The sequence below is a fragment of the Podarcis pityusensis genome (assembly GCF_964106645.2).
Source record: "Podarcis pityusensis genome assembly, chromosome: 10".
In the NCBI taxonomy this organism is placed as follows: Eukaryota; Metazoa; Chordata; class Lepidosauria; order Squamata; family Lacertidae; genus Podarcis; species Podarcis pityusensis.
Genome location: NC_138035.1, coordinates 56159714 through 56187654, shown reverse-complemented (window position 1 = coordinate 56187654; position 27941 = coordinate 56159714). Strand labels below are relative to the sequence as shown.

The window sequence follows — 27941 nt, the reverse complement described above, 5'->3', positions numbered from 1 at the left end:
AGTAACTATAATACTACGGGACACAGGTGGCACTGTGGGTTAAACCACAGAGCCTAAGGCTTGCCGATCAGAAGGTCGGCGGTTCAAATCCCCGTGACAGGGTGAGCTCCCGTTGCTCGGTCCCTGCTCCTGCCAACCTAGCAGTTCGAAAACACATCAAAATGCAAGTAGATAAATAGGTACCGCTCCGGTGGGAAGGTAAACGGCGTTTCCATGCGCTGCTCTGGTTCGCCAGAAGCGGCTTAGTCATGTTGGCCACATGACCCGGAAGCTGTACACTCGCTCCCTCGGCCAATAAAGCAAGATGAGCGGCGCAACCCCAGAGTAAAAGGCCTGAGTGGTAGCAGAGTGTTTTGCTTGGAAAGCTCAGCTCTTCAATAAAGTGACCGTGGTTTTGTTTCATGTTAAGTGAAACTGAAACTGACTGGACAAAGTATAAGGTCAGATATCCAAATGGAAGGATGGGTGATACAGTCGGCACCTAAAATACGGATTTTCCTGTTCATAGAGGAGCAACATGGATAAGTTACTGTATTTTCTGCTGAGGTCAAGGTGGCCCTGAGTGGGAAAGGGCGATTTTGTGCTCTGTCAAACCTTGTTTGTAGAGTTTAAACTTAAGGAGCATGCTGCTGATAATGCCAAGGTTGCAGGTTCGATCCCCGTATGGGACAGCTGCATATTCCTGCATTGTCCCCCGTATGGGACAGCTGCATATTCAGTGTCCCTTCCAACTCTACAATTCTATGAATGGAGGGGAAGGGGAATATTATTGTTTAATGCCAGCTGCTCTGTTCTGGGCCCTTCTAGGGGCGCGCACATGATGCGTAAAAGAAGAATCCTAGGATGCTTCAGAAAAGACCTGGTCCAGAAAAATCTGGGGAGCGCAACTAGAGTCCCTTGTCCGAGGAGAAGAAGATAAAAAACAACAACATATGGGCGCATGGGCCGAGATCAGAGCATCCCTCGCTCTTGGAGACCCGGCCAGATCGCCTTCGCCGTGGAAACGCCGACTGCAGGCAAACGGAATGGCAGGCGCGCGGCTCTTGAGGTTCCCTGGCTCCACCTCCCCGCCTGCGTTACCGCGCCCGCCCCGCTCTGGGAAGGAGGGAGGCGGGCAAGCGGAGGGGCGAAGCTGCCGCTCGGAGGGCCATCCTTGCCGGCGCCGAGGGGGTTAAGCAGTTGGGTTGTGCGGAGGCCGCCGCTCGGCTCGGCTCTGTTCTGCTGAGAGTCGGGGATCGCTCTGCCAGTGGGAAGATGGCGACGGAAGGAGCGAGCGGGGAGCCCGGCTCTGGCAACCGGGGCGATCCGGAGGCAGCGGTAGGCGAAGCGCGGGGCTTGCGGTGCGCGGCGCGGGGCTGGAGGAGGCGGCTCCCTTATCCGCTGCCGGCGGTCTGAGCTCCGCGCTGGCTAGCTCTCGGGCTGGTGCTTTGCGCCCAAGCGGGAGAAGACGCACCTCTCGAGGCTGGGAGAGCGGAGCGCGCCGAGCGAGCGCGGGCCCGGCGCGCGTTGTGGGGTGAAAAGCGCGCATTGGGTATGGGTCTTTACGCAGAGGAAGGAGGGTGTCTTGGCGTCTGACCCCCGGAGAAATGGGGGCTGGAGGGCTCGGAGCTCGGGCGCAGGCACACCTGCAGTCCCCAGGGATCTCTCCTGCCTCGATCGCAGCCCGACGGAGAGAGAGATCGGGGAGGGGAAGCCGGACGGACCCTGGAGACGACTGGAGAGGCGACCAGGGGAGGCCCCGCCGCTGTGATCGTGCGCCCTTGGCGGGGATGGGTGGACATTGGCCGCCCCTCCGACGCCCCTCCCCTCGATCTGGGGATCTTTCGAGGAGGTCTTTGTAGAGGGAGACGATCCCCTGCTTTTTCCAGGAGGCGGCTCCCTTTTGTTTTCGCTGTGTGTGTGCGTATTGGGCTGGAGGAACGCGGGCTTTTCTCCTCGCTTGCGGGACGGGTGAAACACAAGGGTCCCTCCCGACAGCCCTGGTGGGCTGGCGGCGCGTCACAGGGCATTGACAGCCCCAGCTCGCCCGCAACCATTTCCAAGGCGGAGGGAGTGGCTCATCGCCCTGGAATTAATTCCCTCCCCTTCCATATGCGCTGCCTCCCCCGCCCCGCCAAGCCCCCAAATAACAAGCGTGGGATATTGCCAGAAGCATTATCGGGGGGTTGGGAAGGGTGATGATGGTCACGTTTGGATCCTACCTCTGTTGAAGACTTTATATTAGAAACATAGCTGGGTCACTTAAACTGGGAAATGTTTGGGATGCGGGTGGGCGTTGAAGATCAGGTGGTTTTCCCCCCTTGAGAACAATAAGCCTATTTTAATCCTCTGTTGTTCTTTCCCCCTCTTCTGCATCCAAGTGGTGGAACAGGAAAGATCTATCTTGTTCTCTTTTTTTGCTATCGTTGCTGGAGGCTTTCTCTCACGCGAGTACAAGACCTGTTTAAATTTCCCCCAAGTACAGACCGATTTTAGGGTTTGCCACTTCTCCTGACAGGCTGTTTGACAGCCTTTCCTAGCTAGACTCCCCTACCGCCCAACCACAGTTGTCACGGATGTGCCCTTTTGTTTTCTGATTCATAGGTCAATTTCTAGGCCACTCGCTTTTCTGATTTAATTGGGTGGCAAGTGGAAAGGCATGGAAAAATCCATGCTTTGATTATTCCCTCCGCCCCGAAGGTTGCCAATCAAAATTCTCTTGTCACTTGAAGCAGCATGCAGTTGTTTGCACATAAGATCAAGATATCACCCCTCCTCTGCTTTGCCTGCTCAGGATTTTGGGGAGGGGGCTGGCCCAAAATGAGGCCAGGGGAAGGACCCTAACCTAAGTAGCAGAGCACATGCGGAAAGTCCTACTTTCAGCTGAAAGACTCTTGTCTGGAACCCTGGAGAGCTACTGCCAATACTAAACTAGCTTGACCAATGGTCTGACTCTATAAGACATTTTCCTGTCTCTCATGCAGACTGATCTGTGGTGTCATCATTTTTTTATATGTTCGAAACACTTCTTTTTTCAGTAACAACAACAAAATTTTAGGAAACTGCCATAAAATTTGATTTTTGGGGGGCAGGGAGGACTTTCTGGCAACAACCTAGCACATCAGAAGGAAATTATTCTAAAGGAAATTCTGTGAAATGGGTCCAAACTGGCACTTAAGGCAGCACCACACATTGCAACTGTTATGCCAATGTTTCCTATAGCAAACTCGTAATGTGTGGATGTAATAAATATGTATACACGTGTTGTTAAACATCTACATGCATGGCTCTGATGTTTAACAATACCTGGAGCTACTCAATTTAGAGTCCTGAATTTAAGCGTTCTATGTGACTTAATGGATTTTTCAGTTGTATAGTACAAACACTTTATTAAACTCCCATTCAAACTGGTTGGAATAATCTGCTTAAAGATCTTGAAAAGGCAAGCAGCTGAATCAGTTGGTTTTTATTGTTTAGGTATGAGAGATTCCTAAAGTAAACATGCTAATTATTGAAGAGTAAATTAATTTTTTTATAGCTATAGCCATTGGTAATACAACCCAGAGAGATATTTTAAATGAACCTGTCAGTCATACACGCAGGAAGCCTGTATGTGACTGGTTTTATACTTGGTATTTTTGAAAATCAGGTCACTTATTTCTATATAGGGAGTCAGAAGGCTATTTATAAGCAGCTACCTTATTAAAAAGTTGTTACTTTGAGGTTGATACGAAAGACTTTTCAAGCTGCCTAGTTTCCCCCCCCCCCCATAAATACTGAATTTATTCCCTAACTTAACTAAAAAGAGGGAATGAGATGGGCTTATTTTTCCAAACAGTTAGGACATTTTAGAAAAGGCTACATTAGAGTTGCAGTGTGGGGTACACTTACCAGGGAGTAAATTCCACTGAGGCCAGGAGAACATGGTGCTGAAGTAACTAGGCTACTAAAACAACGTTATTGGTTTTTCTTCTGAATAAAGAAGAAAAGCTAGTATCTTTACTAAGAGATAGATTTTGGATTTTTGCCCAGATTAATTTGTAACTTGGAAGTTCAGTAGGATTTCCAGCAGAGTACTTTCAGTTGAATGTAAGCCACGCAGCTTAGTTTTTCCAGCCCTCAAAGTATAGATAGCCCAATAAACAATTTAAAAGGAACGACAATGGTTATAGAGCGGAGTTCTAATGTTACTTAACTTTCAGCATAAGGCTGCCATTTTAAGCACAACTGCCTTGAGGTATTTTATGCTAGCTGCTGTTTCCAGGACATCTTATGAAAGCGGAGGTGGGGGGGGGGGGGACCCAGTAACTTTTAGCAGTAATACTGGCAGGCTTCTGCAGGAAGACGAAAAAATGCACAGAATACTATGGAAAAAAATAAGCCTGCCTTTTAATGTCAGCAAGAAATTTATGACTGAAAAAAGAAGAGACTTCTTTAATGGCCATATTTGGGAAGGAAGCCAAGATTCTTCCCATTCTCAGCTTTCCTGAACTAAACCGTAGCAGTTGGTATGTGGGGGATGCAAACCTGAGTATCTGCTTTGTTGCCATGGTAATAGGGATGAGGGGAAACTTGAAGGCAGTTGGTGTGATTCACCCCTCACACCTACATGCAGCTGAAGAACACATAGCCAGCGAAGTCTGTGTGAAAGGCATCCTTCATGACGGGCCTAGCTCAGAGCAGCTGCCAAGCGTGCAAAAAGTCGCAGGTTCCATGTCTGACATCTCCAGACAGGGCTGGGAGAGAATGTCTGTCTGAAACTCTGGAAAGCTACTGCAGCTAGTCAATGTAGACCAGAGTGATCCAAGTCATCCCTCATCCTTCACAAAGCCTGGTTGCTCTTTTCCAGCTTTGGAAAGGAGGTGGGAAGGGTCTAGGGCCTGCCAGAGCCTAGCACCTCCTTCCCCAAGCCCAAGTGCCTCACTTATCCAGCTTTGGGAAGGCAGCGCGAAGGCAGGCTGGGAGCGAGTGTCACATTTTGGGCTCACTCCCCATCAGTGTTAGAAACTCAGATATATCAGTTGGGCACCAAATAGCTCCTTAAACCAAGGTTACAGCTGCCATAACGGAATGTCTAGTTGCCATTTTGGAACAAGACAGCTCCAAAGTCTTATTTTTCAAATGATGGACGAGACCTAAACAGCCTCGGTCCTGTATACCTGAAGGAGCATCTCCACCCCCATCGTTCTGCCCGGACACTGAGATCCAGCGCTGAGGGCCTTCTGGCAGTTCCCTCATTGCGAGAAGTGAGGTTACAGGGAACCAGGCAGAGGGCCTTCTCGGTAGTGGTGCCCGCCCTCCCATCAGATGTCAAGGAAATAAGCAGCTATCTTATTTTTAAAAGATATCTGAAGGCAGCCCTGTTTAGGGAAGTTTTTAATATTTAATGCTGTATTGTTTTTAACACTCGATTGGGAGCCGCCCAGAGTGGCTGGGGAAACTCAGCCAGATGGGCAGGGTATAAATAATAAATTATTATTATATTATTATTATACCTAGTTCAGATGACAACCTTGAGCTGGGTTAAGAGCATCAAGAACTTAGAAGAAAAGTCACTTGATCCAGGGACAGTCCACTTATATATTGGCCTATTCCTACCTCTTTTTCTTAATGGTGACGCGGACGATTCCTAACATCAGAATATTCTTCACAACTGTGAGCAGGACAGTGGGGTGGGATAAGTGAAGACAAGCTACAACAGTTAACTACTATAACCTTGTTCACTGCTCCTGCTCAGGCTGCACAGAAAAAGCATTTTGGTTTCTGAAATTCATCCTGATTGTGCAGATAAATATAACTGGTAGAATTCTACAAGATGTGGTTTTGGTGTGTGAAAATAGTTAAGTTCCAATAATTCTCCAGGCATGCATCTCCAGATGGTGGTGATGTCAGGAACCATCCTGGCAACCCAGACATCCTCACGTGATCACAAGTGGTCAATAGTCAGGTGCAAAATGCACCTGCTGCCTGGCTAATTTTGAACACCGCTCTCTACCCCCACACCACAAGGCAGTGTGTGGCCCATGGTTTCTGTGTCACAGTACTCTTGCAGCCCACTTGAATATGAAAGGTTGGGCTACCCTGGTGTAGACGGTACTGAGGTAGATGGACCAGTGTGTCTGACTCAATATAAGGCAGCTTCCTATGTTCTTGTGTTTTACATAAAGAAGGCCACACATTCATTTACTGACATCTCCAAAAGAACTCAGGTAGCTATGCTTGGAAAGACTTTTCCATGAGACTTTCTTTAAAAAAAATAAATTATGATTTTCAGGTTTATACATTTTAATAATTTTACAGTCATTTTAACATTTCAAAACTTGACTTCCTTCCCTCTCTTTCTGCAGTTCCTTAAGTGTATTTTTAATATCTTCTGCATATCCCAATTAACTTAATTTGTTCATTTATTCATCTACTTTAAATATATACGCTTATGAAATGGCAGGTTGTTACAGTAATCCTGCCAATGTTCTTATCTGTTTACAATTTGTCTGTAAGTATTCAATAAACCATTTCAATTTTTTTATAAAAAGTTTGTTATCTTGATTTCCTATTTTCCCCCGGTATATTCTGTTGTTGTTTTTTAAAAAAATGATATTTATTGAGAATTTAAAGTTACAGAAAGAGAAATAAAAAAAACAAGAAAAAAAGGAAAAAAGGTAGACAAAAAGAGAAATTAAACAATACAAGTCAATAAAAACAAAAGTCAAAGACAAAAAACAAAACACACAATACATCAGAATCAAAAAACAAAAATAAACAAAAAATTTAAAAACAAATCCAATATTCCCAAATCTTTATCTTTCATTAACTTGTTTCATCGACCTCCTCACACCTCCCTTTTTTGTATTCTAGTTATTAATTATCTCAGCAAATCCTTTCCATCTTTCACAATATTCTGTCATTAAATTACCTTAATCTATTTTAACCTTATCTTACCATAAAAAGCCCTAAAGCTTAAAACTTAAATCTTATTTATACCTAATTCTTTTTAACAAAACATATTTATACATAATTCTTTTTAACATTTCTACTAAAGCCAAATAGTTTCATTCCAACATTTTTCCAATACTCATTAATTTTACAATGATTTTCTAAATAAATTTTTAAAACTTTCTTCCAATCTTCATCCATCATCTCTTCTTCCTGGTCTCGGGTTTTGTCAGTACTTTCTATCCCATCCATCTAGTCCATCAACCTGGTGACCTTCTATCCGAGGCTCTTAAGTCTTTTCCATGTCCCTTCTGCAGGTCTTCTTCATGTTTATACCTGCACTTTACTTTATCTTCTGCTGATCTTATTCTTAATTTCCATCCTTTCTCTCGGGGAGACTCCAACTTGACAATATCTTTATCCCTTCTCAACAAGTCAGCCCATTCTCCATAGTCGACACTGGAGTCCAAAAGATATTTGAAGGCATGTTTCAAAGTCCCTCCAAGGTTAAGGGCCCCCACAACTCCAAGCTCCCCCTGGCCCAAAGCCAGATCTGAAAAGTCAAAACATCCCTGCATAGGGGGATCTATCCAACTTCCCATCTCCAGACCAAACAGTACTCCATCTCTCCAAATCTGACTTTCTCCAGGTTCAGTTGTCAAAAACAACAACTTATGTTCCTGCAAGACCGCAGCTCTCTCCATTTCTGGTACTTGAGGTTCAGCAACTACCTCCTCCTTTATCTTCTTCACCACGTGCTCTGTCAAAGCACATTCCTGGGTTAATTCCTGAGTGGTTTCTATATAAGTATTCACTGTTTGTCCAAAATTTCCAACTGCAACAGTCATCAAATCCATCTTCTCATGTAGCTGTTCCAGTAAAGCACTTGTCTTGCAAAAAGCAAGCACTAAGGCTTCTCCTGCGCACATTCTTGTTCAAGGTCAATGTCTGGTCTCACGATCTTTAATCTCTACAGCTGCAGAATTCCCCAGATCGACTCTAACAACAGTTTCACAAGCTCCCTCTAGAGGAAACAATTTCTATTTGTATCCATCTTTTTAAAAGCAGATCTAGCAACAAAGTTCCTTTCGTTTTCCAGTTATTTTGTTCCTTTTAAGTGCAAAAGGGAACATTGGAATCAATATGTTTCTCTTTTTTAACTATCTGTCAAAAACGTTTTATCCACAGTCAGTGAACTTTCCCAAAGTGTCTGTCTCTGACACCCCGCTCCCAGCATCAAGACGGTGGAAATTTATCTTTCTTTACTCTATCTTCTGCAGGTTTAAACAGTCTAAAAAGATTCCCCCCTCTTCTCCTGCTTCCAAGGGGGGTTTAGTAAATTTTAGCTGGTGGAAATTTAGTCCTTTACAAACGACTTCCAGACTCTAGCTTGCAATGTCTTTGCTTCAATCTATTTACAAAAGCGGAAGGCGGACTTCCTGTTTAGACCTTCCCGCTTCAGTGCCAAATTAAGAAGTTTCTTAATCCAATTTTCCGTTCTACTCACGGGCAGTTGTTTAAAATCCAAATTTTAAACAAGGAAATCCAAATTTTAAACACAGGAAAAAGTCAGCGCTCTCCAGCAACAGCAATGCGGCTTCACTCCGTGAAAAGAGCAGTCGATTCGAAGCACCGCGCCATTCACCCCATGTCGCTCCGGATCCCCGAAACCGGGTTTCCCCGCGAGTAGGGGAGGCGCGAAAGGTGCCAGCCAAATCCCACGTCCACAGGCTTCTCCCGCCTGTGGTTTTTAGTGGGTCTCCGCCTCGCCGCGGCGGTCCAGACCCTAGTTCTCACGAAGCGGATTCCTCCCGATCAGAGGAAATCCGCCATTGCTGGAGGTGCTAACCCGGAAGTCTCTTCCCCCCGGTATATTCTGATGCATATTCCATCAGTTTTTGTATCCATTCTTCCTTTGCTGGGACTTCTACTTCTTTCCATTTGGGGGCAAGAAACATTCTTGCCGCTGTAGTAGCATACATGAATCAGTTTCTGTACAGTTTGGGTAGTTCTGTCCCTATAATTCCCAAAAGGAAAGCTTCTCGGGGGGAGGGTTCCTTTTTTTTACAAACGTAATTGTAAACATCTTTTTCAATTCATTATATATCATTATATATATATATATATATATGTATGTATTTTTTGCTCTATAAGACTCACTTTTCCCCTCCTAAAAAGTAAGGGGAAATGTGTGTGTGTGTCTTATGGAGCGAATGCAGGCTGCGCAGCTATCCCAGAAGCCAGAACAGCAAGAGGGATTGCTGCTTTCACTGCACAGTGATCCCTCTTGCTGTTCTGGCTTCTGAGATTCAGAATTTTTTTTTCTTCCTTGTTTTCCTTCTCCAAAAACTAGGTGCGTCTTGTGGTCTGGTGCGTCTTATGGAGCGAAAAATACGGTATATATCATTTCCCAATAAACTTTAACCTTACTACAAGACCACCACATATGATAAAGATAACCTTCTTTCTCTTTACATTTCCAATACTTATTTAGATTTATACATTTTTGCCAATTTACTGTTTCCATGAGACTTTCCACTGAATCAGACCAGCTGTTCCCAACCTTGCACTCTCCAGATATGGCTGAATTCCAGCTCCCATCAGCACCAGCCCATATTGCCAGTGGTCAGTGGCTCCCAGAATGCATAGCATTTGTGCACCAGTATTTCATGCTCATTACTGGTGCCAGCAATGTTGGCGTGCAAATGCTAAAGATGGTGTGCTGTACGTGGTACCAAGCCTTTCAGCATTATGGTCATAGCACAGAAGGGCTTTCCTGTGGCTTGTGTTGTATCTTAATAAGACTGGCCTTAAGGACCTCATGGTCCTAAAGGCTGTTTCAATCATTATTTGTGGTGGCTGTTTTCTGGGCTTCTGGTGTAGTCTGTTCATGTGATCTGTCTAATGTAAATACTTATGGGTTCCAAGTGTGCTAACATCCATTGTTTACAATACAGTGGTACCTCGGGTTACATACGCTTCAGGTTACAGACTCCGCTAATCCAGCAATATTACCTTGGGTTAAGAACTTTGCTTCAGGATGAGAACAGAAATCGTGCAGCAGTGGTGCAGCGGCAGCAGGAAGCCCCATTAGCTAAAGTGGTGCTTCAGGTTAAGAACAGACCTCCAGAACGAAATAATTCTGGCCTCATTTCATGTGAGCAGGGGTGAAGGGTGGGGAAAGAGTGTGGGAAAGAAAAAGGGAGAGGGGGAGAGAGAGAGAGAGAGAGAAAGAAAGAGAGAGAGAGAGATGCATCACCCAGTTTGGGATTTGAGTCCTGCCCACTGCAAGTGTGCTGCCTCTGACATATTTCCCCTGAGGGGACAGTACCATTTGACAGAAACTCCTGATATGTAAAGTACATTTATTTAGGAGCATTACAGACATCACAGGCTGTGGAGGAAGTAAAAGTTGAGATCCATTCAGACTTTTTGCCTTTAACAAACCTCTATCTACACCAGCTCATCTGTTGAGGAACCTGTGCACAATTGCCATGAAACCCCAGGGCATTGCAAGGAATTCTGTATACAGTGGTACCTTGGATTAAGTACTTAATTCGTTCTGGAGGTCCATTCTTAACCTGAAACTGTTATTAACCTGAAGCACCATTTTAGCTAATGGGGCCTCCCACTGCCGCCGTGCCACCGGTGCACGATTTCTGTTCTCATCCTGAAGTAAAGTTCTTAACCCAAGGTACTATTTCTGGGTTAGTGGAGTCTGTAACCTGAAGCGTATGTAACCCGAGGTACCACTGTATATTCTAGGGTGCACCCATAGTTCATCTGGAGCAGGGGGCTACGGGCTATTGAACCACACTGTTGCCACATAGGTTAAACTGGGAGTATAACCTGCAACACATTAAGTGTTCTCCTACAGCTGCACAGGAGAAAATGATAAGTGACGAGCAAGCTTCGTTTCACGAAGCACCCTGTTCCACTGAGGAACTCCTTTTTTTAAAAAAAATAATGTTTATTACTTTTCCAACAATTTAAACAAAAACAATACAATACAATACAAAAACACTACATAACATTAACACATTAAACACATTAAACTAACAAAACAAAAACAGTTTAAAATAAATCAAACAATTTCAATATCGTATCTTTCATTCACTTATTTCCACGACCTCCTCATACCTCCCTTTTTGTATTCCACTTCTGTTAATTGTTTCAGCAATTCCTTTCCATCTTCCTCTGTTTTGTATCCTATAATTATCTTAACACATTCTAACCTTATTATTTCCTTTAACACTCTATTAATCTATTCATATTTAATTCCTTATGACATTTCTACTAAAGCCATATAACTTCATTCCAACATTTTTCTAACATTCATTAATTTTACAGTATTTCTGTAAATAGTCTTTAAACTTTTTCCAATCTTCTTCCACCAACTCTTCTCCCTGGTCTCGGATTCTGACAGTCATTTCCGCCAATTCCATATAGTCCATCAACTTCATCTGCCATTCTTCCCGGGTGGGTAAATCTTGTGTCTTCCAATACTTCGCGATGAGTATTCTTGCTGCTGTTGTTGCATACATAAAAAAGGTTCTATCCTTCTTTGGCACCAATTGGCCGACCATGCCCAGGAGAAAGGCCTCTGGTTTCTTCAGGAAGGTATATTTAAATACCTTTTTCATTTCATTATAAATCATCTCCCAGTATGTCTTAATCCTTGGGCATGTCCACCAAAGGTGAAAGAATGTACCTTCAGTCTCATTACATTTCCAACATTTATTGTCGGTGTCATGTACCACCTATAAATCATTTTCATTAAATTTTCTCTTAGGGCATTACATGCCGTGAATTTCATACCTGTGGTCCATAACTGTTCCCAGTCAGCCATCATTATATTATGGCCAACATCTTGTGCCCATTTAATCATAGCTGATTTCACCGTTTCATCCTGAGTGTTCCATTTCAACAGCAAGTTATACATTCTTGACAAATTCTTAATTTTTGGATCTAACAGTTCTGTTTCCAATTTTGATTTTTCCACCTGGAAACCAACTTTTTTGTCCAAATTGTATGCCTCCATTATTTGATAATAATGAAGCCAATCTCGCACTTTATTTTTCAATTTTTCAAAGCTCTGCAATTTTAGTCTGTCTCCCTCTTGTTCCAGAATTTCCCAATATTTCGGCCATTTGGCCTCCATATTGAGTTTTTTCTGTGCCTTCGCTTCCATTGGTGAAACCATCTTGGGGTTTTCTTTTCTAATAAATCTTTGTATCTTATCCAAACATTAAACAATGCTTTTCTAACAATATGATTTTTAAACACTTTATGTACTTTTACCTTATCGTACCACAAATATGCATGCCAGCCAAATGCATTATTGAAACCTTCTAGATCCAACACGTCAGTGTTTTCAAGAAGCAGCCATTCTCTCAGCCAACAAAAAGCAGCTGATTCATAATAAAGTTTAAGGTCTGGCAGGGCAAATCCACCTCTTTCTTTAGCATCAGTTAATATCTTAAATTTTATTCGAGGCTTCTTGCCCTGCCAAACAAATCTGGAAATATATTTCTGCCGCTTCTTGAAACAATCCATCTTATCCAAAATTTGTAATGTTTGAAACAAAAACAACATCCTTGGCAGCACATTCATTTTTATCACAGCAATTCGGCCTAACAATGATAACTTCAAATTTGTCCATATTTCTAAATCCTTTTTCACTTCAATCCAACATTTTTCATAATTATCCTTAAATAAATTCACATTTTTGGCAGTCACGTTAACCCCTAAATATTTCACTTTCTTAACCAGTGTTAGTCCTGTCTCCTCCTGAAACTTCTCTCTCTCATTCACAGTTAAGTTTTTCTCTAAAACCTTAGTTTTCATCTTATTCAGCTTAAAACCTGCTACCTGTCCGAATTCTTGAATCAGTTCCAATACCCTTTTAGTACTGGATTCTGGCTCCTGTAAAGTCAATACTAAATCATCAGCAAATGCTTTCAATTTGTACTGTTTAGCTCCCACTTGTATACCTTTAACCTCTTGGTCCTTTCTTATCATGTTTAACAAAACCTCAAGGACCGATATAAAGAGCAATGGAGAAATTGGGCAGCCTTGTCGTGTCCCTTTCTCAATCTTAAACTCTTCTGTCACTACATTGTTCACAATTAATTTTGCCTTTTGTTCTGAATAAATTGCACCTATACCATTTTCAAAACCTTGACCTACCCCCATCCCCTGTAGATTCTTCTTCATAAAACTCCAAGAAATATTGTCAAAGGCTTTCTCTGCATCCACAAATATCAAAACTGCCTTAGTGTTGATATTCACTTGTAGTTTTTCTAGAATATTAATTATATTCCTCATGTTATCAGACAAATGTCTGCCCGGGAGAAAGCCCGCTTGGTCTTTATGAATTTCTTCTACTAACACCTTTTTTAATCTTTTAGCCAAAATATCTGCAAAAACTTTGTAATCCACATTAAGCAGCGATATGGGGCGGTAGCTGATAAGCTTCCAAGATTCATTTGTACACACCATTTGAAAACTTCCACAATGCACTACCCACCCAAGTAAAACCCAATTCCTTGTGCAAAGAAAGCCTTGGCAATTGTGTGCTGGCCCTTAGTCATGGGCCACAGGGAAAGCAGCAGTATAGCAGTCAACCTAATTTAGTAGAAAGGACAGGCTTTGATTCTGTCTTGTTGAGGTTTTTTTTAAAAAATTAAGAAATGGGTGGTGATCTTGTGATTGAGGCCTGTATCAGTGCCAATGGACTGGTTATGGAATGGTGTTGAATGACAAAATGTACTAGGATTTTTACACGATATATACTGAAGACGCATGTCTTCGTTTTGCAAAAGGTGGACTTGACAGATGGGTAGCATAACACAAAATAATTATTTAAAGACATTTCATGCAAAAGCTGCCTGAAGCAGACTTGGTATCTGTTAACATTTTGCATCACGGAAGGTAGATTCTGGTATCTCCTTTAACCAATGAAGGGAGAGGTTTCTAAACTTGCAAAGAAACAGCATCTGTGGAATCCTAGAGTGGCTGGGGCAAATCTGTCAGATGGGCAGGGTACAAGTAATTAACAACAACATCTTAAACTATGTATTCTGTACCTGAAATCCTAGGTTCAGTCTACTAATCTATACACAATTTATCTGGGATTAAGTCCCACTGAACTCATCCTGATTTAATTTGAGTAGGCACACATAACATTGTGCTGTGATTTGATTTTGTTGCTCGTTGAAAGACATTTGTGCTATTACCATTGCACAAATGTGTTCTTATAAAACATATTCAATATTTATCCTTATACTGTATCCATACATGCCGCATCAAACCAGTGAAAACTTGTTTCCTAATTAATTGGTCGGAATTAGAGCAGATTAGAATGCACCATGCACAGTAAGCATGCCTTGAAATGCATTTGGGAACTGTTGTTGCTCAGTTGTAGAGAGCAATGCTATTGCATTAAAAAGATTCCAGGTTCAATCCACAGCATCTTCCAGTAGGGGTGGAAAGGGCCCATATATGAAGTCCTTAAAAAGTGCTACCAATCTGTTGGTTGACTCAGTATGCTGCTTCCTAGATATCTAAAAGGTGGAGAAAGCCCTCTTTTCTCACTTCATTGTGAATGCAGCAGGGTAGCAATGATTTGTTAATGGCCAAACCTTAGTGTTAAGTGATCTTGTGTGTGCATCTCAACAGCATTCTTACTGATAGGACTTTTGTTTTTATGGCGTTAAGTAGAACTAGCTGGAGGACAAAGATTTCTTAATGGACCTTTCAACCTGGTTTTCTTTTTTTGTCTGAAGTTTAAGGTAAAGGTAAAGGTACCCCTGCCCGTTCAGGCCAGTCTTGCCAGACTCTAGGGTTGTGCGCTCATCTCACTCTATAGGCCGGGAGCCAGCGCTGTCCGCAGACACTTCCGGGTCACGTGGCCAGCGTGACAAGCTGCATCTGGCGAGCCAGCGCAGCACACGAAACGCTGTTTACCTTCCCGCTGGTAAGCAGTCCCTATTTATCTACTTGCACCCGGAGGTGCTTTCGAACTGCTAGGTGGGCAGGAGCTGGGACCGAATGGTGGGAGCGCACCCCGCCGCGGGGATTCGAACCGCCGACCATGCGATCGGCAAGTCCTAGGCGCTGAGGTTTTACCCACAGCGCCACCCGCGGTCTGAAGTTTACCTGCTCTGAATATATGGTTCTCGGATTTCTTCCTTAGGTCTTCTACCAATGGAATTTTAACAGGTCTGGGACTCTCTAGGCAGCCTTACTTACTGGCTCAGATGTTGTCCTTATGTTATATCTTCCCAGTACTTGCTGCAAGCATATTTTTTAAAAAATCAAGTAAAAAAGAAATATCAGAGAGCAAGCTTTTAATGGGCCAATTCAAGAGCAGAGAACTGACACTCCCATAGGAATTAAGAGCTGTTATAAATGTATCTACTTTCCTTTTCAAGTACCTTTGCTAATGCATATTTTTGGCACCATGCAAGCAGTTCCCCCCCCCCCCGAAACCCCATAGTTTGTCCAGGGGAAAAAACTGCCAAAGACACTTGATGTTAGAAGGATACTAAGAACTGTGAAAAGTATCTAATTAGAAACCAGAAGGGTTTGCTTTGCTTTGCTTTTCCTGATGGGGTCCTATATGATTTTTCAGAACATACCTGCTGTTCTACTCCGGCAATTATGTAGATGACATATCGCTTACATTGGAGATTTTAAAAGAGGGATAGGAAGCCCATGCATGTCCCTCCAGCTGCTGTTGGACTCCAGCTCTCATCAGCCCCAACCAGCTAGCCCAATGGTTATGGATAATGGGAGTCGGAGTCCAGCAACATCTGGAGGATCCAGAGCTTTTTCACAACCATTTCAAAGTGTGCAGGTTTCCCACAAAAATACGCATTTGCAGTAGCCACAAAAAGGGCACATTTTGAGTCACTCTAGTTTGGTTGAATTTGTAATTTATTAATGGTTTCATTAATGGATTAATTCATTAATGGATGAGCCGTGCTTACAATTTGTAATTGGTGCATCCTTCTTCGAAGCTTGAACAAGTTGAGAAATGCAGTCCTGCCCACCAGTCGTGGGGAACCCGCAGCCAGCCAGATGTTGCAGGACCCCCGCTCCTATCAGACCTGGCTAGTGATGATTGGAGTTGTAGTCCAGCATCCTCTAGTCTAGAGCACTTGGGTCTCCAGCTGTTTTTGGAGTACAACTCCCATCATCCCTAGCAAAGCAGGACCAGTGGTCAGGGATGATGGGAATTGTAGTCCCAAAACAGCTGGAGACCCAAGTTTGGGAAACACTGCTCTAGAGGGACACGCACGCCCCCGCCCCCCCGCTGCACACACTTACACTGAGGTAAAGTTGACTGAATACAGTAGAATTTGTTTCTGAGTAAAAATGCACAGAACTGCACTGTTGGACAACTTTCAAAGCTTATCAGAATATATCGGCTTAATTATTTCCCCTCCAACTCTGAGTGACATATTCATTGCAGAGCATGGACAAGCTTAACTGCCACATTTTTGGGGGGGGAGGGTGTTGTATTAAAAATAAACAGCTCATGTGTGCCTGTGTGTGTCTGCTGTAGGATTTAGCTATGGCATCTTTAGAGAGCATGGCATGAAGATGCTTATTGATGAAATTACATTCAGGTGCACGAGTTTGATGTAGTTCTTCATTTAACTCAGGCATCCCCAACCTGCAGCCCTCCAGATGTTTTGGCCTACAACTCCCATGATCCCTAGCTAATAGGACCAGTGGTCAGGGATGATGGGAATTGTAGTCCAAAACATCTGGAGGGCCGAAGGCTGGGGATGCCTGATTTAAGTAGTATATTGGCTTAAGCCTCCCTGGAACTAGATTTGCTTGCAAAATTCAATCTCTGCAAATTCTCTTCTGATCTGCACCTCCTGGGCTAATGTGCAGATTAGAAGTTAGTTATCCAATGGTTTTTGCGTCACACAAATGTTCCCATACAACTAAAAAAAACTTAGCGAAACACATTTAGAAGTGTGAAGTGTCTTCTATAAGGCATGTTTAAATGCACCTTTTTCATGTGGAAATTATTTTGATAGCCACAGATGACTATGGCTGTGGTCCTGAATGGACTTAGGGGTGTATACCTGCAATAGTGGCAGGGACCAGAAGTAGACTGATTTGCTCATCTCTACCCCAAAGTCTTTCGGTTTAGATGAGGGTGGGGAGCAAAAGCTTGGAGTATGAAGATAAATGGGAGAGGGAAGTTGAAGACAGCACGGACTGTCCATGAGGGGAGTGGGTAGAAATTTGATGAGTTTCCAGTTGAAGTGGGTGGAGGAGAGAATGGGTTCAGGAGATTCCCTAGGTCTTTTTTTAAAAAAAATATTTTTATTAAAGATTTCCTTGGTTGAAAAAAGCACATGCCTTTTCTCTTTTTTCAGGTTGTACAGTCTTTCTTAGAAATCAGTTACATCTGTTGTGAGACATTAGCATTGAGTACAGTTTAAGGTTGGGGAAGAAGAATGGGGAGAGGAAGGGTGGGGTGATGAGGCTTATGTTCTTTTGTATAGCGTATGTGTGGGGTTTAGGTCAGTGTCAGCTGGGTAGGTTATCTTTCTATTTCTTTATTACATTTCCTTGGTAGTGAGAGGTATTGGGGGGCAGGGTGTGGTTGGTTGCTTGTGTGTGGTTGTCTGCAGTGGGGTTTGTTTGTATTTGTGAGGGGGGAGAGAGCTTGCTGGGTCAGGTAAGCCAGACTGATTCGTATGTTGTTGGTGGATTTTTGTTGTTGTCTTGTTGGGCTGTGTATGTAATAAAGGGGAGCCATGCTGGGGTGAAGGCGTCCTCTTCTATTAATAATAATAATAATAATAATAATAATAATAATAATTTATTATTTATACTCCGCCCATCTGGCTGAGTTTCCCCAGCCACTCTGAGCGGCTCCCAATCAAGTGTTAAAAACAATACAGCATTAAATATTAAAAACTTCCCTAAACAGGGCTGCCTTCAGATGTCTTTTAAAGATAAGATAGCTGCTTATTTCCTTAACATCTGGTGGGAGGGCGTTCCACAGGGCGGGCGCCACTACCGAGAAGGCCCTCTGCCTGGTTCCCTGTAACTTGGCTTCTCGCAGTGAGGGAACCGCCAGAAGGCCCTCAGCGCTGGATCTCAGTGTCTGGGCTGAACGATGTGGGTGGAGACGCTCCTTCAGGTATACAGGACTGAGGCCATTTAGGGCTTTAAAGGTCAGTACCAACAGTTTGAATTGTGCTCAGAAACGTACTAGAGCCAATGTCCCCATGTCAGTTTCAGTTTATTGGTTAGTTTTTCTAGTAAGGCTGTTTCCCAAAAAATTGGATACCATTGGTCCATGTTTACTCCTGACAGGTCCCGCCAGTGTCTAGCTTCTGGCTGCTGAGAGTAGGTGGGTTATAAGCCCTGTATAATGTGAGTGGTCATTATGATCTTGGAAGATGTTCAGTGGGGCTAGTTCTGGGGTGAGTTCCAATACCTCTTTAGTTCTTTTGCATATCCCTTGTAGGACTGCTGTCCAGAAGGGTTGGATTTTAGGGCATTCCTGCCACATGTGAAGGTATGTGCCTGTGGAGGTGCAGCCTCTCCAACATTTTGGTGAGAGATTCCCTAGTTCTGACTGCATTCATCCCAGACTGAATTTGTTACCATCATTCCTCAGATAAGCACTGCTGTCTGGGCAGTTGCTAGTGAAATTGTTAGTGAAACATTATTGTCTGGGCAACTGTTAGTGTTGTCACTGTTGGTATTTTAATTTATTGGCCATCCTTCACTTTAAGATCCCAAGGGAGGTCACAACAGTTCAAAACACATTCAAACAGTTTAAAACAAATTGCAAGCACAAGAATAGGACGAGTCCTAAGAATATACATTTCGATGTTGAAGGGCAGGTTGAAAAGATGTGTCGTCACCATACAGGGAAAACTATAGGAGGGAATTGGCACAACAATGCTAATTCCTGTTTCTGTACAGTACTGTTAGCACAAGAAGACCGTGATACTTTGAAGCAAGATTTCAGGCTTCTCTCCAGTAGCAGGAGTCCTAGACATTTTATAAATGGCTTTTTTTGTGCACGGTTCTTTGAATCAAGTAACAAGCATGTTTCAATGCAATAATATTTCCTGCTCCCTTACTTTCAAATGACACACAGCAACTACCACTTATGTGCAACTGGGTATTAAATTATACCGAGCTCACGAATTTGATAGCTGCAGGAACAAAAAATCAACTGAGAAATTGTATTTTGAATTCTTTTGTTGTCTACTCTCATGCAACAACAAAGCAGGCTCTTTAAAGTTTAAATAAAAGATCCCATGTTTAAGTTTTGCATGCCAAATGTCACCCTAGAGCAACATTTCCTTGCGTGTAGGTCATAAAACCCAGTAGAATGGAATAGCTGTGCTATGCTTCGTGCTGAACTGGAAATACTTTACCTGGCTGTTATTGCCCATCAGGTTGAGGGGGAGTTACTAGTAAGCAACATGGTGGCAGGAAGAGAAAGATATGTTTTTCTTCTGGGTATTGTTATTTTGTTCTATTGTTCTAATGGCTAAAGGGGTTAGTTACAGAGAGTATTTTCTCCCTGTTGTTAAAGCAGGGTAACTCTTAATTTATTCAGGCAAAATGACTATCAGTGGCACTTGTGCAGCTATAATTTATTTAGTCAAATAACTTTTTGTGAAAGGCTGTTTGCCATTCATCTGCTCTGATTTGATTGTTTTTTTAAATTCTTTCCTGACCCCAGTTTTAAATCCTCTCAACTTACAATTAGCAAATCAACGTCAATTTTTTGTTGGAAATGTAAAGAAGTAGAAGGCTTCTTTTACCATATGTGGTGGACATGCAGAGTGGCTAAGGACTTTTGGGAGATGATTTACAATGAGATAAAAAAGAGATTTAAGGTAACTCTCCCAAAAAGACTGGAAGCCTTTTTACTGGAGATAATGAATAGATATCCCCCCCCAAAAAACACACACAGATAAATCTATTTCTTTACAGCCACATGAATATTATATGCACAAAAATGGCATGATGAGACAGTACCTACCAAAGAAAATTGGCAGCTGAAATTGATGGAATATGTAGAAATGGCAAGCTTGACTTGTAAAAATTAGAGATAAAAAAAAAAAGATTGACATTAAATAGCATTGGAAAATGTTTGCGGAATATTTAGAAACTCAGTGTAAATATTTTAAAACGCAAATAGGATTTGAGTAAGAACAGCAGTGGGAGGGGAAGTTTCTTTATCGATAAGACAAAGGTATAGAGTAACCATAATATGCAGTATAAATTGAAATTTTGGCGGAACCATTGAGGGAGGGAGGGGAAGTTGCAGGTGGATTGATTGATTGTTAAATTTGAAATGTTGCCGATTTTTTATGTTTCAAAATTCATAAATAAAGTCGTTAAAAACTCTCTTAACTTACTAGTCTGTCAATTTTGCTTCTATGTATTTGAAGCAAGTTAATGTCAGCTAATTAAGCTTGCTTTTACTGTCAGGTAGGGGTGGGTTTTCAATACAGTTGTACCTCGGAAGTCGAACGGAATCCGTTCTGGAAGTCCATTCGACTTCCAAAACATTCAGAAACTAAGGCATGGCTTCTGATTGCCGCGGAACCCACGTCGGACGTTCAGGTTCCAAAGAACGTTCGCAAACTGGAACACTTACTTCTGGGTTTGCGGAGTTTGGGAGCCAAAACGTTCAAGTCGCAAGGTGTTCGACTTCCGATGTACGACTGCATTTTCTGGTTTTCAACATCGCGATATAGCACCAGCTAAACATCGCAATATACTGATATCATAATGTCTGAAATAAGGATGGAGCTATGTAGAGGCATTGGCTGGCTTCATGGTTTTCCTCACACAGCGATTTTTGCATAGCACACAAACATACATCGTGATTTGCAATATATTGCCAGGTCAAAAGCTATGAAACTGATACCACGATGTGGACTTCAAACCAGCTTGGGATGATATATCACCCAGCCCTAACACACACCATGCTGGCAAACACATGGATGCTGGTCTTGGTGCTTATTGGCCATGATGCAAACACATTTGTTCCTATTCTCATGGGAAGCATCAAACCTTTAAACTAAAATTAAAGAACTACGGGTACTTTTTTTTTTTACTTGCCTGCTGCATTAGTTGACTTTCTGACTTGTATACATTGCTTTAATCATTGGTTTTCCTTCATTTTGCAGAAAAGAGAGTTCGATGTGGACAATCTCAGCAAATCAGAACTGCGGATGCTCTTGAGTGTTCTAGAAGGGGAGTTGGAAGCACGAGATCTTGTGATTGAAGCTTTAAGGGTATGTTCATGTTGTTAAATATATAGAAATTTTACATCCGTAAAGAAAAATAAAATTATTATTATTATTATTATTATTATTATTATTATTATTATTATTTCTATACTGATCTTCATCCAAGGATACATAATATAGTAACAAACAAACAAACAAACAAACCCCACAGTTTAAAAGGCCATAGATGGTTTAATTAGCCAAAGGCCTGAGGAAAAAAGGAATGTTTTTTCCTGGTGCCCAAAATGTAACAAAGACACCAAATTGTGTTTGTTTTTTTACTACAGTCGTACCTTGGTTTCCAAACAGCTTAGCTCTCGAACGTTTTGGCTCCCAAACACTGCAAACCCAGAAGTGACTGTTCCGGTTTGCGAACTATTTTTGGAAGCCGAACGTCCAACGGGGCTTCCGTGGCTTACGATTGGAGCTTCCTGCAGCCAATCAGAAGCCGTGCTTTGGTTTTCTAACGTTTTAGAAGTCGAATGGACTTACGGAACAGATTCCGTTTGACTTCCAAAGGACTACTGTATATGATATTTTTGCCATGTTCAAAGGAGATTCTCCTAAAAAGCAGGAGGAAAATCTATATCACACACACACGGTATGCATGTTTAAATAAAACAAATCAGTAGCATGCTAGTACCAACTAGCTAGTACCAAGTCATACATAGTGGGAAAAACAGTAATGTGAAGAAGATCACCCAATACTAAGATAATCGTAGTAGATAACTGGAGTTGGATAACATGCTTATTGCTGCAACTTCACAACTAGGCTGGTCTATATTTAAACTAGTTTTCTGTAACTGGAGGGAAATAAAGGTATTTATAAGCAGCTCTTTCTTCATAAACTTATGTGAGGAGTCGCACAATGCAGCCACATGAACTTTCTTTCACAAAAGGATGTTCTCAAAGAGAATACCAGTGCTTAGATACCAGAAGAGATGCGTTTCTTTCTAATACATCACTTCCTAGGGGAATCTTGCACTTTGTGGCTGCAAAATATTTAGCCTTAAGTCCCTATATGTTTTGCATTGTTACTGGTTTGAAAGACTGAGAGATTGCAAATCCCGTTAGAGTTCCCTCCCACACACTTTGTGTTAATTTAAGGAGAAAATAATGGAGGGGGAAACTACCCAATATGACACGTAGTCATTTTCTCTCTCTTCTATACATTGCTGGGATTTTCCTGTCCTCCTTTACAGGCTATACAATGTTACACTTGCCATAAGCAGACTAGACAGATTTTGTAGTTCTGAATGCTGTGGATAAAAAGCATCGAAGCATGTAAAATCCAGTGTCCCTAAGCTTTGATTCCAAGAAATCAAAATCAAATATCTTTAATACGGTCAATGACCAGCAAGATTCCAAGAAAGGAATTACTCAGAATTACACCCCCCCCCCCAAAGTCCAGCCATATTAGCCTTTTGCAGCAAAAATAACAGAGTCTAGTGGCACTTGTCACTTACAGTTCCCAGCAGAAACTACTCAAACTTATCATCTATGCTCTATAGTCCATTCTGAACAATGGCATTTCCATGTCACAGGCCTTGAATAGTAGGCCTTGTACTTCCTTACTGACAGATCTCACACCTTAAATAGCTACTCACCAGTAACAGCAGGGCATATAACAAAGTTATGGACACAGGGACAGCTCCTGTGATAGATGTAGATGCCAGCACTGTCCACGTATCTACACTGGCAACAAGTATTAGAAGACCTAATAATGCCATTTGTGGTATCGGGTTCATTCATCTTCCAATGTGATATATGCCATCATCTGCCAGCAATGCCCTTCTGCATTCTACATAGCACAAGCAGGCTAGTTTCTATGCACAAGAATAAATAGACACCAATCTGGCATCAGAAATGGCAATATTCAAAAGCCAGTGGGAGAACCATCCAGGACACACTGCAAATTACTTTAAAATGGCCCTCCTGGAGCTAAAGAACTCCAAAGAGAGACAGCAATGTCATTCTAAATTTGTTAGTCTTTTAAGACACCACAAGATTTGTAGTTGTTTTTACTCAAAATTAAGTGCATGAACCCAGCCAAAGCTACTGAGCCTGGCAGTTTGTATAAAATGAGTAGCGTTAAAATATTGATCCATCACAGTTTGTTATTCATGGCAGCAATTCTCTGATGGTAGCAGATGACAAGTAAAACATTGCCTAAATGCGACCAGGTGAAATGGACTGTGGGATGGGTGGTTGTTGTTTTTCCTTGAATCAATATTGTTCCACAAGTGACTAAGACAGGTATGTTTAGATCAGCTGGGCTAGTAAATATTTTTGCATACTGATGAGCTTTGAGGATTTACTAGCATGGTTATGTCAAGCAACGCTCGACCAGAAGCCAGTGTGATATGGCATTGAGGGTAGATTGTCAAACCAGATCCCAAATTAAAATCCCTACACAGCCCATAAAGTTCGTTGGATCACCGTGGGCCAGACACCTGTATAGCTCAGCCTAATCTACCTCACAAGGTTTTTTGAGGATAAAATGAGTGGGAAAAGAGCCATGCATGCAGCCTTAAGTGCCTGTGAGGAAAGGTGAGATGAAAATAGAATTAGATAGTAAAAATAATATGCTAGATTTCCCCAGCCCTTCAATTCCTTTTTGCCCATTGTGTTGTGTTGTGTATTGTTCTCTTTTTTCTCTCTCTCTCACATGGATCGTATCCACTGTGGATGTAATGGGGGCAGAGAGCAGCTTGTACAACTCCTAACAAATGCCTCTACATATCAGGAGCCCTCTCCTGTATTCTGTGAACTTTAGATCTAAAGTTTAAAAAAAAAAAACATTCAAAAATTACAAGCATCAAAGTTTGTAGGGATTGTTTGTGTGGAGTTTATTTCGGTGGGGAAAGACGCACACACCAATAACGCACACATTTGAAAACATGTGAAATGTGGTTTTTACCGGTAGCAGGAGTGCATAGTATACTTGTTACATATTTTATTATTGTGATTAATTCTTATATCCCACCTTTTATAGCAATACGAACGAATGCATTGTTGTTTATTCAAACGTTTACAAACCATGTTGCAATTTAGATGTTATTAAATGTTCAACTATATTATTAACCAGCTGTGATTAGTTCAGGACCTGTTTCAAACAATGCCAAGTCCTGGATTGGGTATTAACATTACAGAGTGGTCCATCAGTCCTGTATAGTCCTCTATCAGTCCAAAGATTCAGAGATGTTTGGAGAACTTGTTGCCCTCACATTTAATTCATTAGCTTCCACCTTCTGTCTATGTGAAGATTTAAACATACGTCTTTCATATTGGTAGATGTTCACATGCAGTAACATTTTGAAAGCTTGATCAAGCTCACTGTGGTCTCAGCAGCTGTTCACAGAATAATCCCTGTACAATAGAGATAGGCGGTCCAGATGTTGGAATGCAACTCCTCCAATCTCCGGCCATCATGGCCAATCCAGAGGGATAATGGGGGTTGTAGTCCGAACAATATCTGGGGGCACACCCCTTACAGAAGCCAAGCCCACCCTCCCATGGTACTGAGTATCAATAGGCTGGGAAGACACCTAGATTTTTAGGAAGACCCAAAAATGATGTGTATATCCTGGACTCTGCTGTTCTCTATGGGATCCCTCCACAAAGAAGTGCTGTTTGCTTATGGGACTAGATCAAGCCCTTTGTTTTGATGTTTATCTAAGTCATTAGCTGCTCAAGTTTTTAATATCCATTGTAGCTCGGACTGTTTGTTTAGGTTGTTGCTTTTTCATTTCCAATTTCTCTTCTCCCTTTTTAAAATACTGCAGGTGGTAAACGAGTATTTGCCTACGAAAATAAATTTAGATTTCACCTCATGCTCTGCCATGCAGATAATTAGAAATAGAGGAGAAAGATTGCTCTGGATACTTTTTTAATATATGGAAGCACTTGAGCTTAGAATAATTCATTTCAAGTTCTAGGAAGTCACCTGATTTGATATTTATTGCAAAGTTAACACCAGGGGAGTGTTTAAAAGCAGACTTCGGTGTCTATTGCCTTTTGGAAATGAGAATCTGATTTTTAGAAGGTAATACGTGGTGCTGAGGAGAAAAATAATAAAGCTGTTCATAAACAAGAAAGACAAAGAAGTTTAAATCTTCATGGCTCCAATTCAGCGTTAGTCACGCTCAATAGCTTGTGGTTCCAGATGGGGATGTGCTTTCATATTTGCATCAAAAAGTGTATCCAGCCAATCTAGTGGAGCCCAAGTGAGGATTCAAATGCATTTGTAGATTTGTACGCAAATCCACAGCTTAATCCATGTTCTATTCACAGTTGGCCTTCCAGCTTGCCATCTGAATTATGGCATTGTGTGTATGTGTCAAGGATCTCCTGTTTTGGACCCTAGATTCCCACCCCCCCTTACACTAGATTCTCTAATAAAAATTATTGTCTTGAATTGGAACAGACTGGAAACCAGTCAAGATAACTGGATGTGAATGATAACGCTTTTTTAAAAAATGCACGCAAGCTGTGAGTTAAGATACTGGGAAATAAAGACTTCTGAAGATCAGATCTGAAGTAGCTGAGCAGATATTAAAACCAAGCATTTTGACTGTTTAGAGATCCCAATCAGAATTGCAGGTTTAGAGGCTATAAAAGTCGGCAGGAGGATCTCTTGCTGAGAATATAGCCTTAAAAAGACAAACAACTGTTAAAAATTAATCTGAACTGTTACAGTGCTGATTCAGCTTTGTACAGAAGGATAAAGATGGTGTTTAACAAATGCAGTGTGTTCCATATTTGGCTATGTTTCTCTGATGTGACATGTGTATAACTTTCAGAGTGAACTAGGGATCTGTAAGTGAAAAACGGACTGTATACATAAGACATTGTGTATATACAATGTGCTCTCTCTGTATATGGTATGCTCTGTGCTTTACAACTAGCTTGCATTATGTTTAGTTTTAAGTGCCATATGTACTAGAAAATTGTTGATAGAACTGGTAGAAAGAGATTCGGCAAGAAAAAAATGTTTTATGTCTGTAGTGGTACAAATAATGGGAATATTGAATTAAGTTTTCATATTATGTTTGTTTAGGTTACTTTTTCATCATATGCCTTCTGTCCATAATATTGGTATCTAGGTTCATCCACAGCATGATCAGGGTTTGCCTTGCATAACAAAGCAGAATCTAATATCATAAACAGAGATAACAGAGACCACGCTTTATCAGAACTAAGAAGCTTCCAGGTTAGCACTGCTGCAGAATCTCTGAAATGATATTGACCACATCATAGCAGTTTAGGGTGCATGCATGAAAATGATCCACAGATACAGTCCTACATTGGAAGGGTAAAGGCATACATTTTAATTTTTAACACCATAATTATATCCAGAAGTTTGTCCAGTACTGATAATGCAGGTTTCCTACAAACCAGTCACAGAATGCAATCACAGAAACAAGTCTTCCCTTAGCTGGAAAGAACTTTTCACTACATTTATATCTCACATTTCCTCCAATGAGCTCTAGGCGGTGTGCATGGTTCTCCCTCATGTCATTTAAACCCCACAACAACCCTGTGAGGTAGGTTAGGCTAAGAGGCAATGACTGGCCCAAAGTCATCCATTGAGCGAGCTGGTATTTGAAGCCTGGTCTACGATATCCTAGTCTCACACTCCAGCCACAACACCACACTGGCACTGATTTTTCCCTTGCCAGTCTTAACCAGTGACAACTTAGGTAATCATAGAGGCTGGAAAATATGCATCCATTATCTTGGAAGCTGCTGCAAACTGCAGCCACAATCTTCTGGCTAACATGCTATATTTGAGCAACTGTGAAAATTGTCAGGAGCATGGATGGAAGTAGAAAGTGCATTGCCAGAACTGACCCCCATCTTCATATCAAAGTATACTGCACACGTGTTCACTGGAGCAATACCATTGGCACATAATACTGCGTCTTAATTTGCCCCTCTCCCTTAAAGATACCAAAGATGTTAGACAACTTTGGCCACCTTGTCAATAATTACGTTTTCCCACAGCAGGTGGATTTGTTGTTAATTGTAATTATGCCTGCTTTGGTTGTTTTTTTGAACGAGGCCTAAGTTGTTAAAATGCATGGCGTGTGCACAGAACAGATTTCTGCCAAAACTCAAACTGAAAAGCAATCTCTCAGGAAACGGCTCAAAGGTAGAATTGAGTTCTAAAAAGGTTACAGCAACCACCAAGGGAAATTACTTGGCAATTTTTTTGTTCGATTTCTAAAATTGAAGGCTCTCACCTGAGAAGTGTCCTGTTGCCTGTGCATTTGAGTACATTGACCTTGGTTCAGTTTATTTAGTAGCTAGAAATCGAACCAGCAATAAAGAGAAAGTCTGATGGCTCCCTATGCAGATAGGCTTGTTTGAAAACAAGAGAGATTTGCAAAGAAAACCTGTGCATGAATTCTAATGTAGTTTTGTAGAATGCCACCAAGCAAATCCTTGCCTCCGGGAGCTATAGGAGCTCTCAAAGGAGAGTCAATATGACGTAGTGGTTAGATGGTTGGACTAAGATGTGGGAAACTAGAGTTCATATCTCCACTCAGCCATGAAGCTCACTGGGAAACTTTAAACCAGTCACAATCTGTCAGACACAGAGGGTTATGTACACCAGGGGTCAGCAACCTTTGTCAGCCGTGGGCCGGTCCACCACCCCTCAGACCATGTGGTGGGCCAGACTATATTTTTTTGGGGGGGGAATGAATGAATTCCTATGCCCCA

The 27941-nt window shown here is 41.9% G+C and overlaps 1 protein-coding gene across 1 annotated transcript in view; it reads left to right on the top strand.

Moving 5' to 3' along the window:
- The first annotated feature begins 894 nt into the window (after positions 1–894).
- CTTNBP2 (cortactin binding protein 2) overlaps positions 895–27941 on the top strand; it is a 126084-nt gene continuing 99037 nt past the window's right edge. Inside the window, 2 exon segments of the mRNA XM_081023454.1 lie at positions 895–1317; positions 21114–21221. Coding sequence (XP_080879580.1) covers positions 1255–1317; positions 21114–21221 — 171 coding nt within the window. The 5' untranslated portion in view covers positions 895–1254.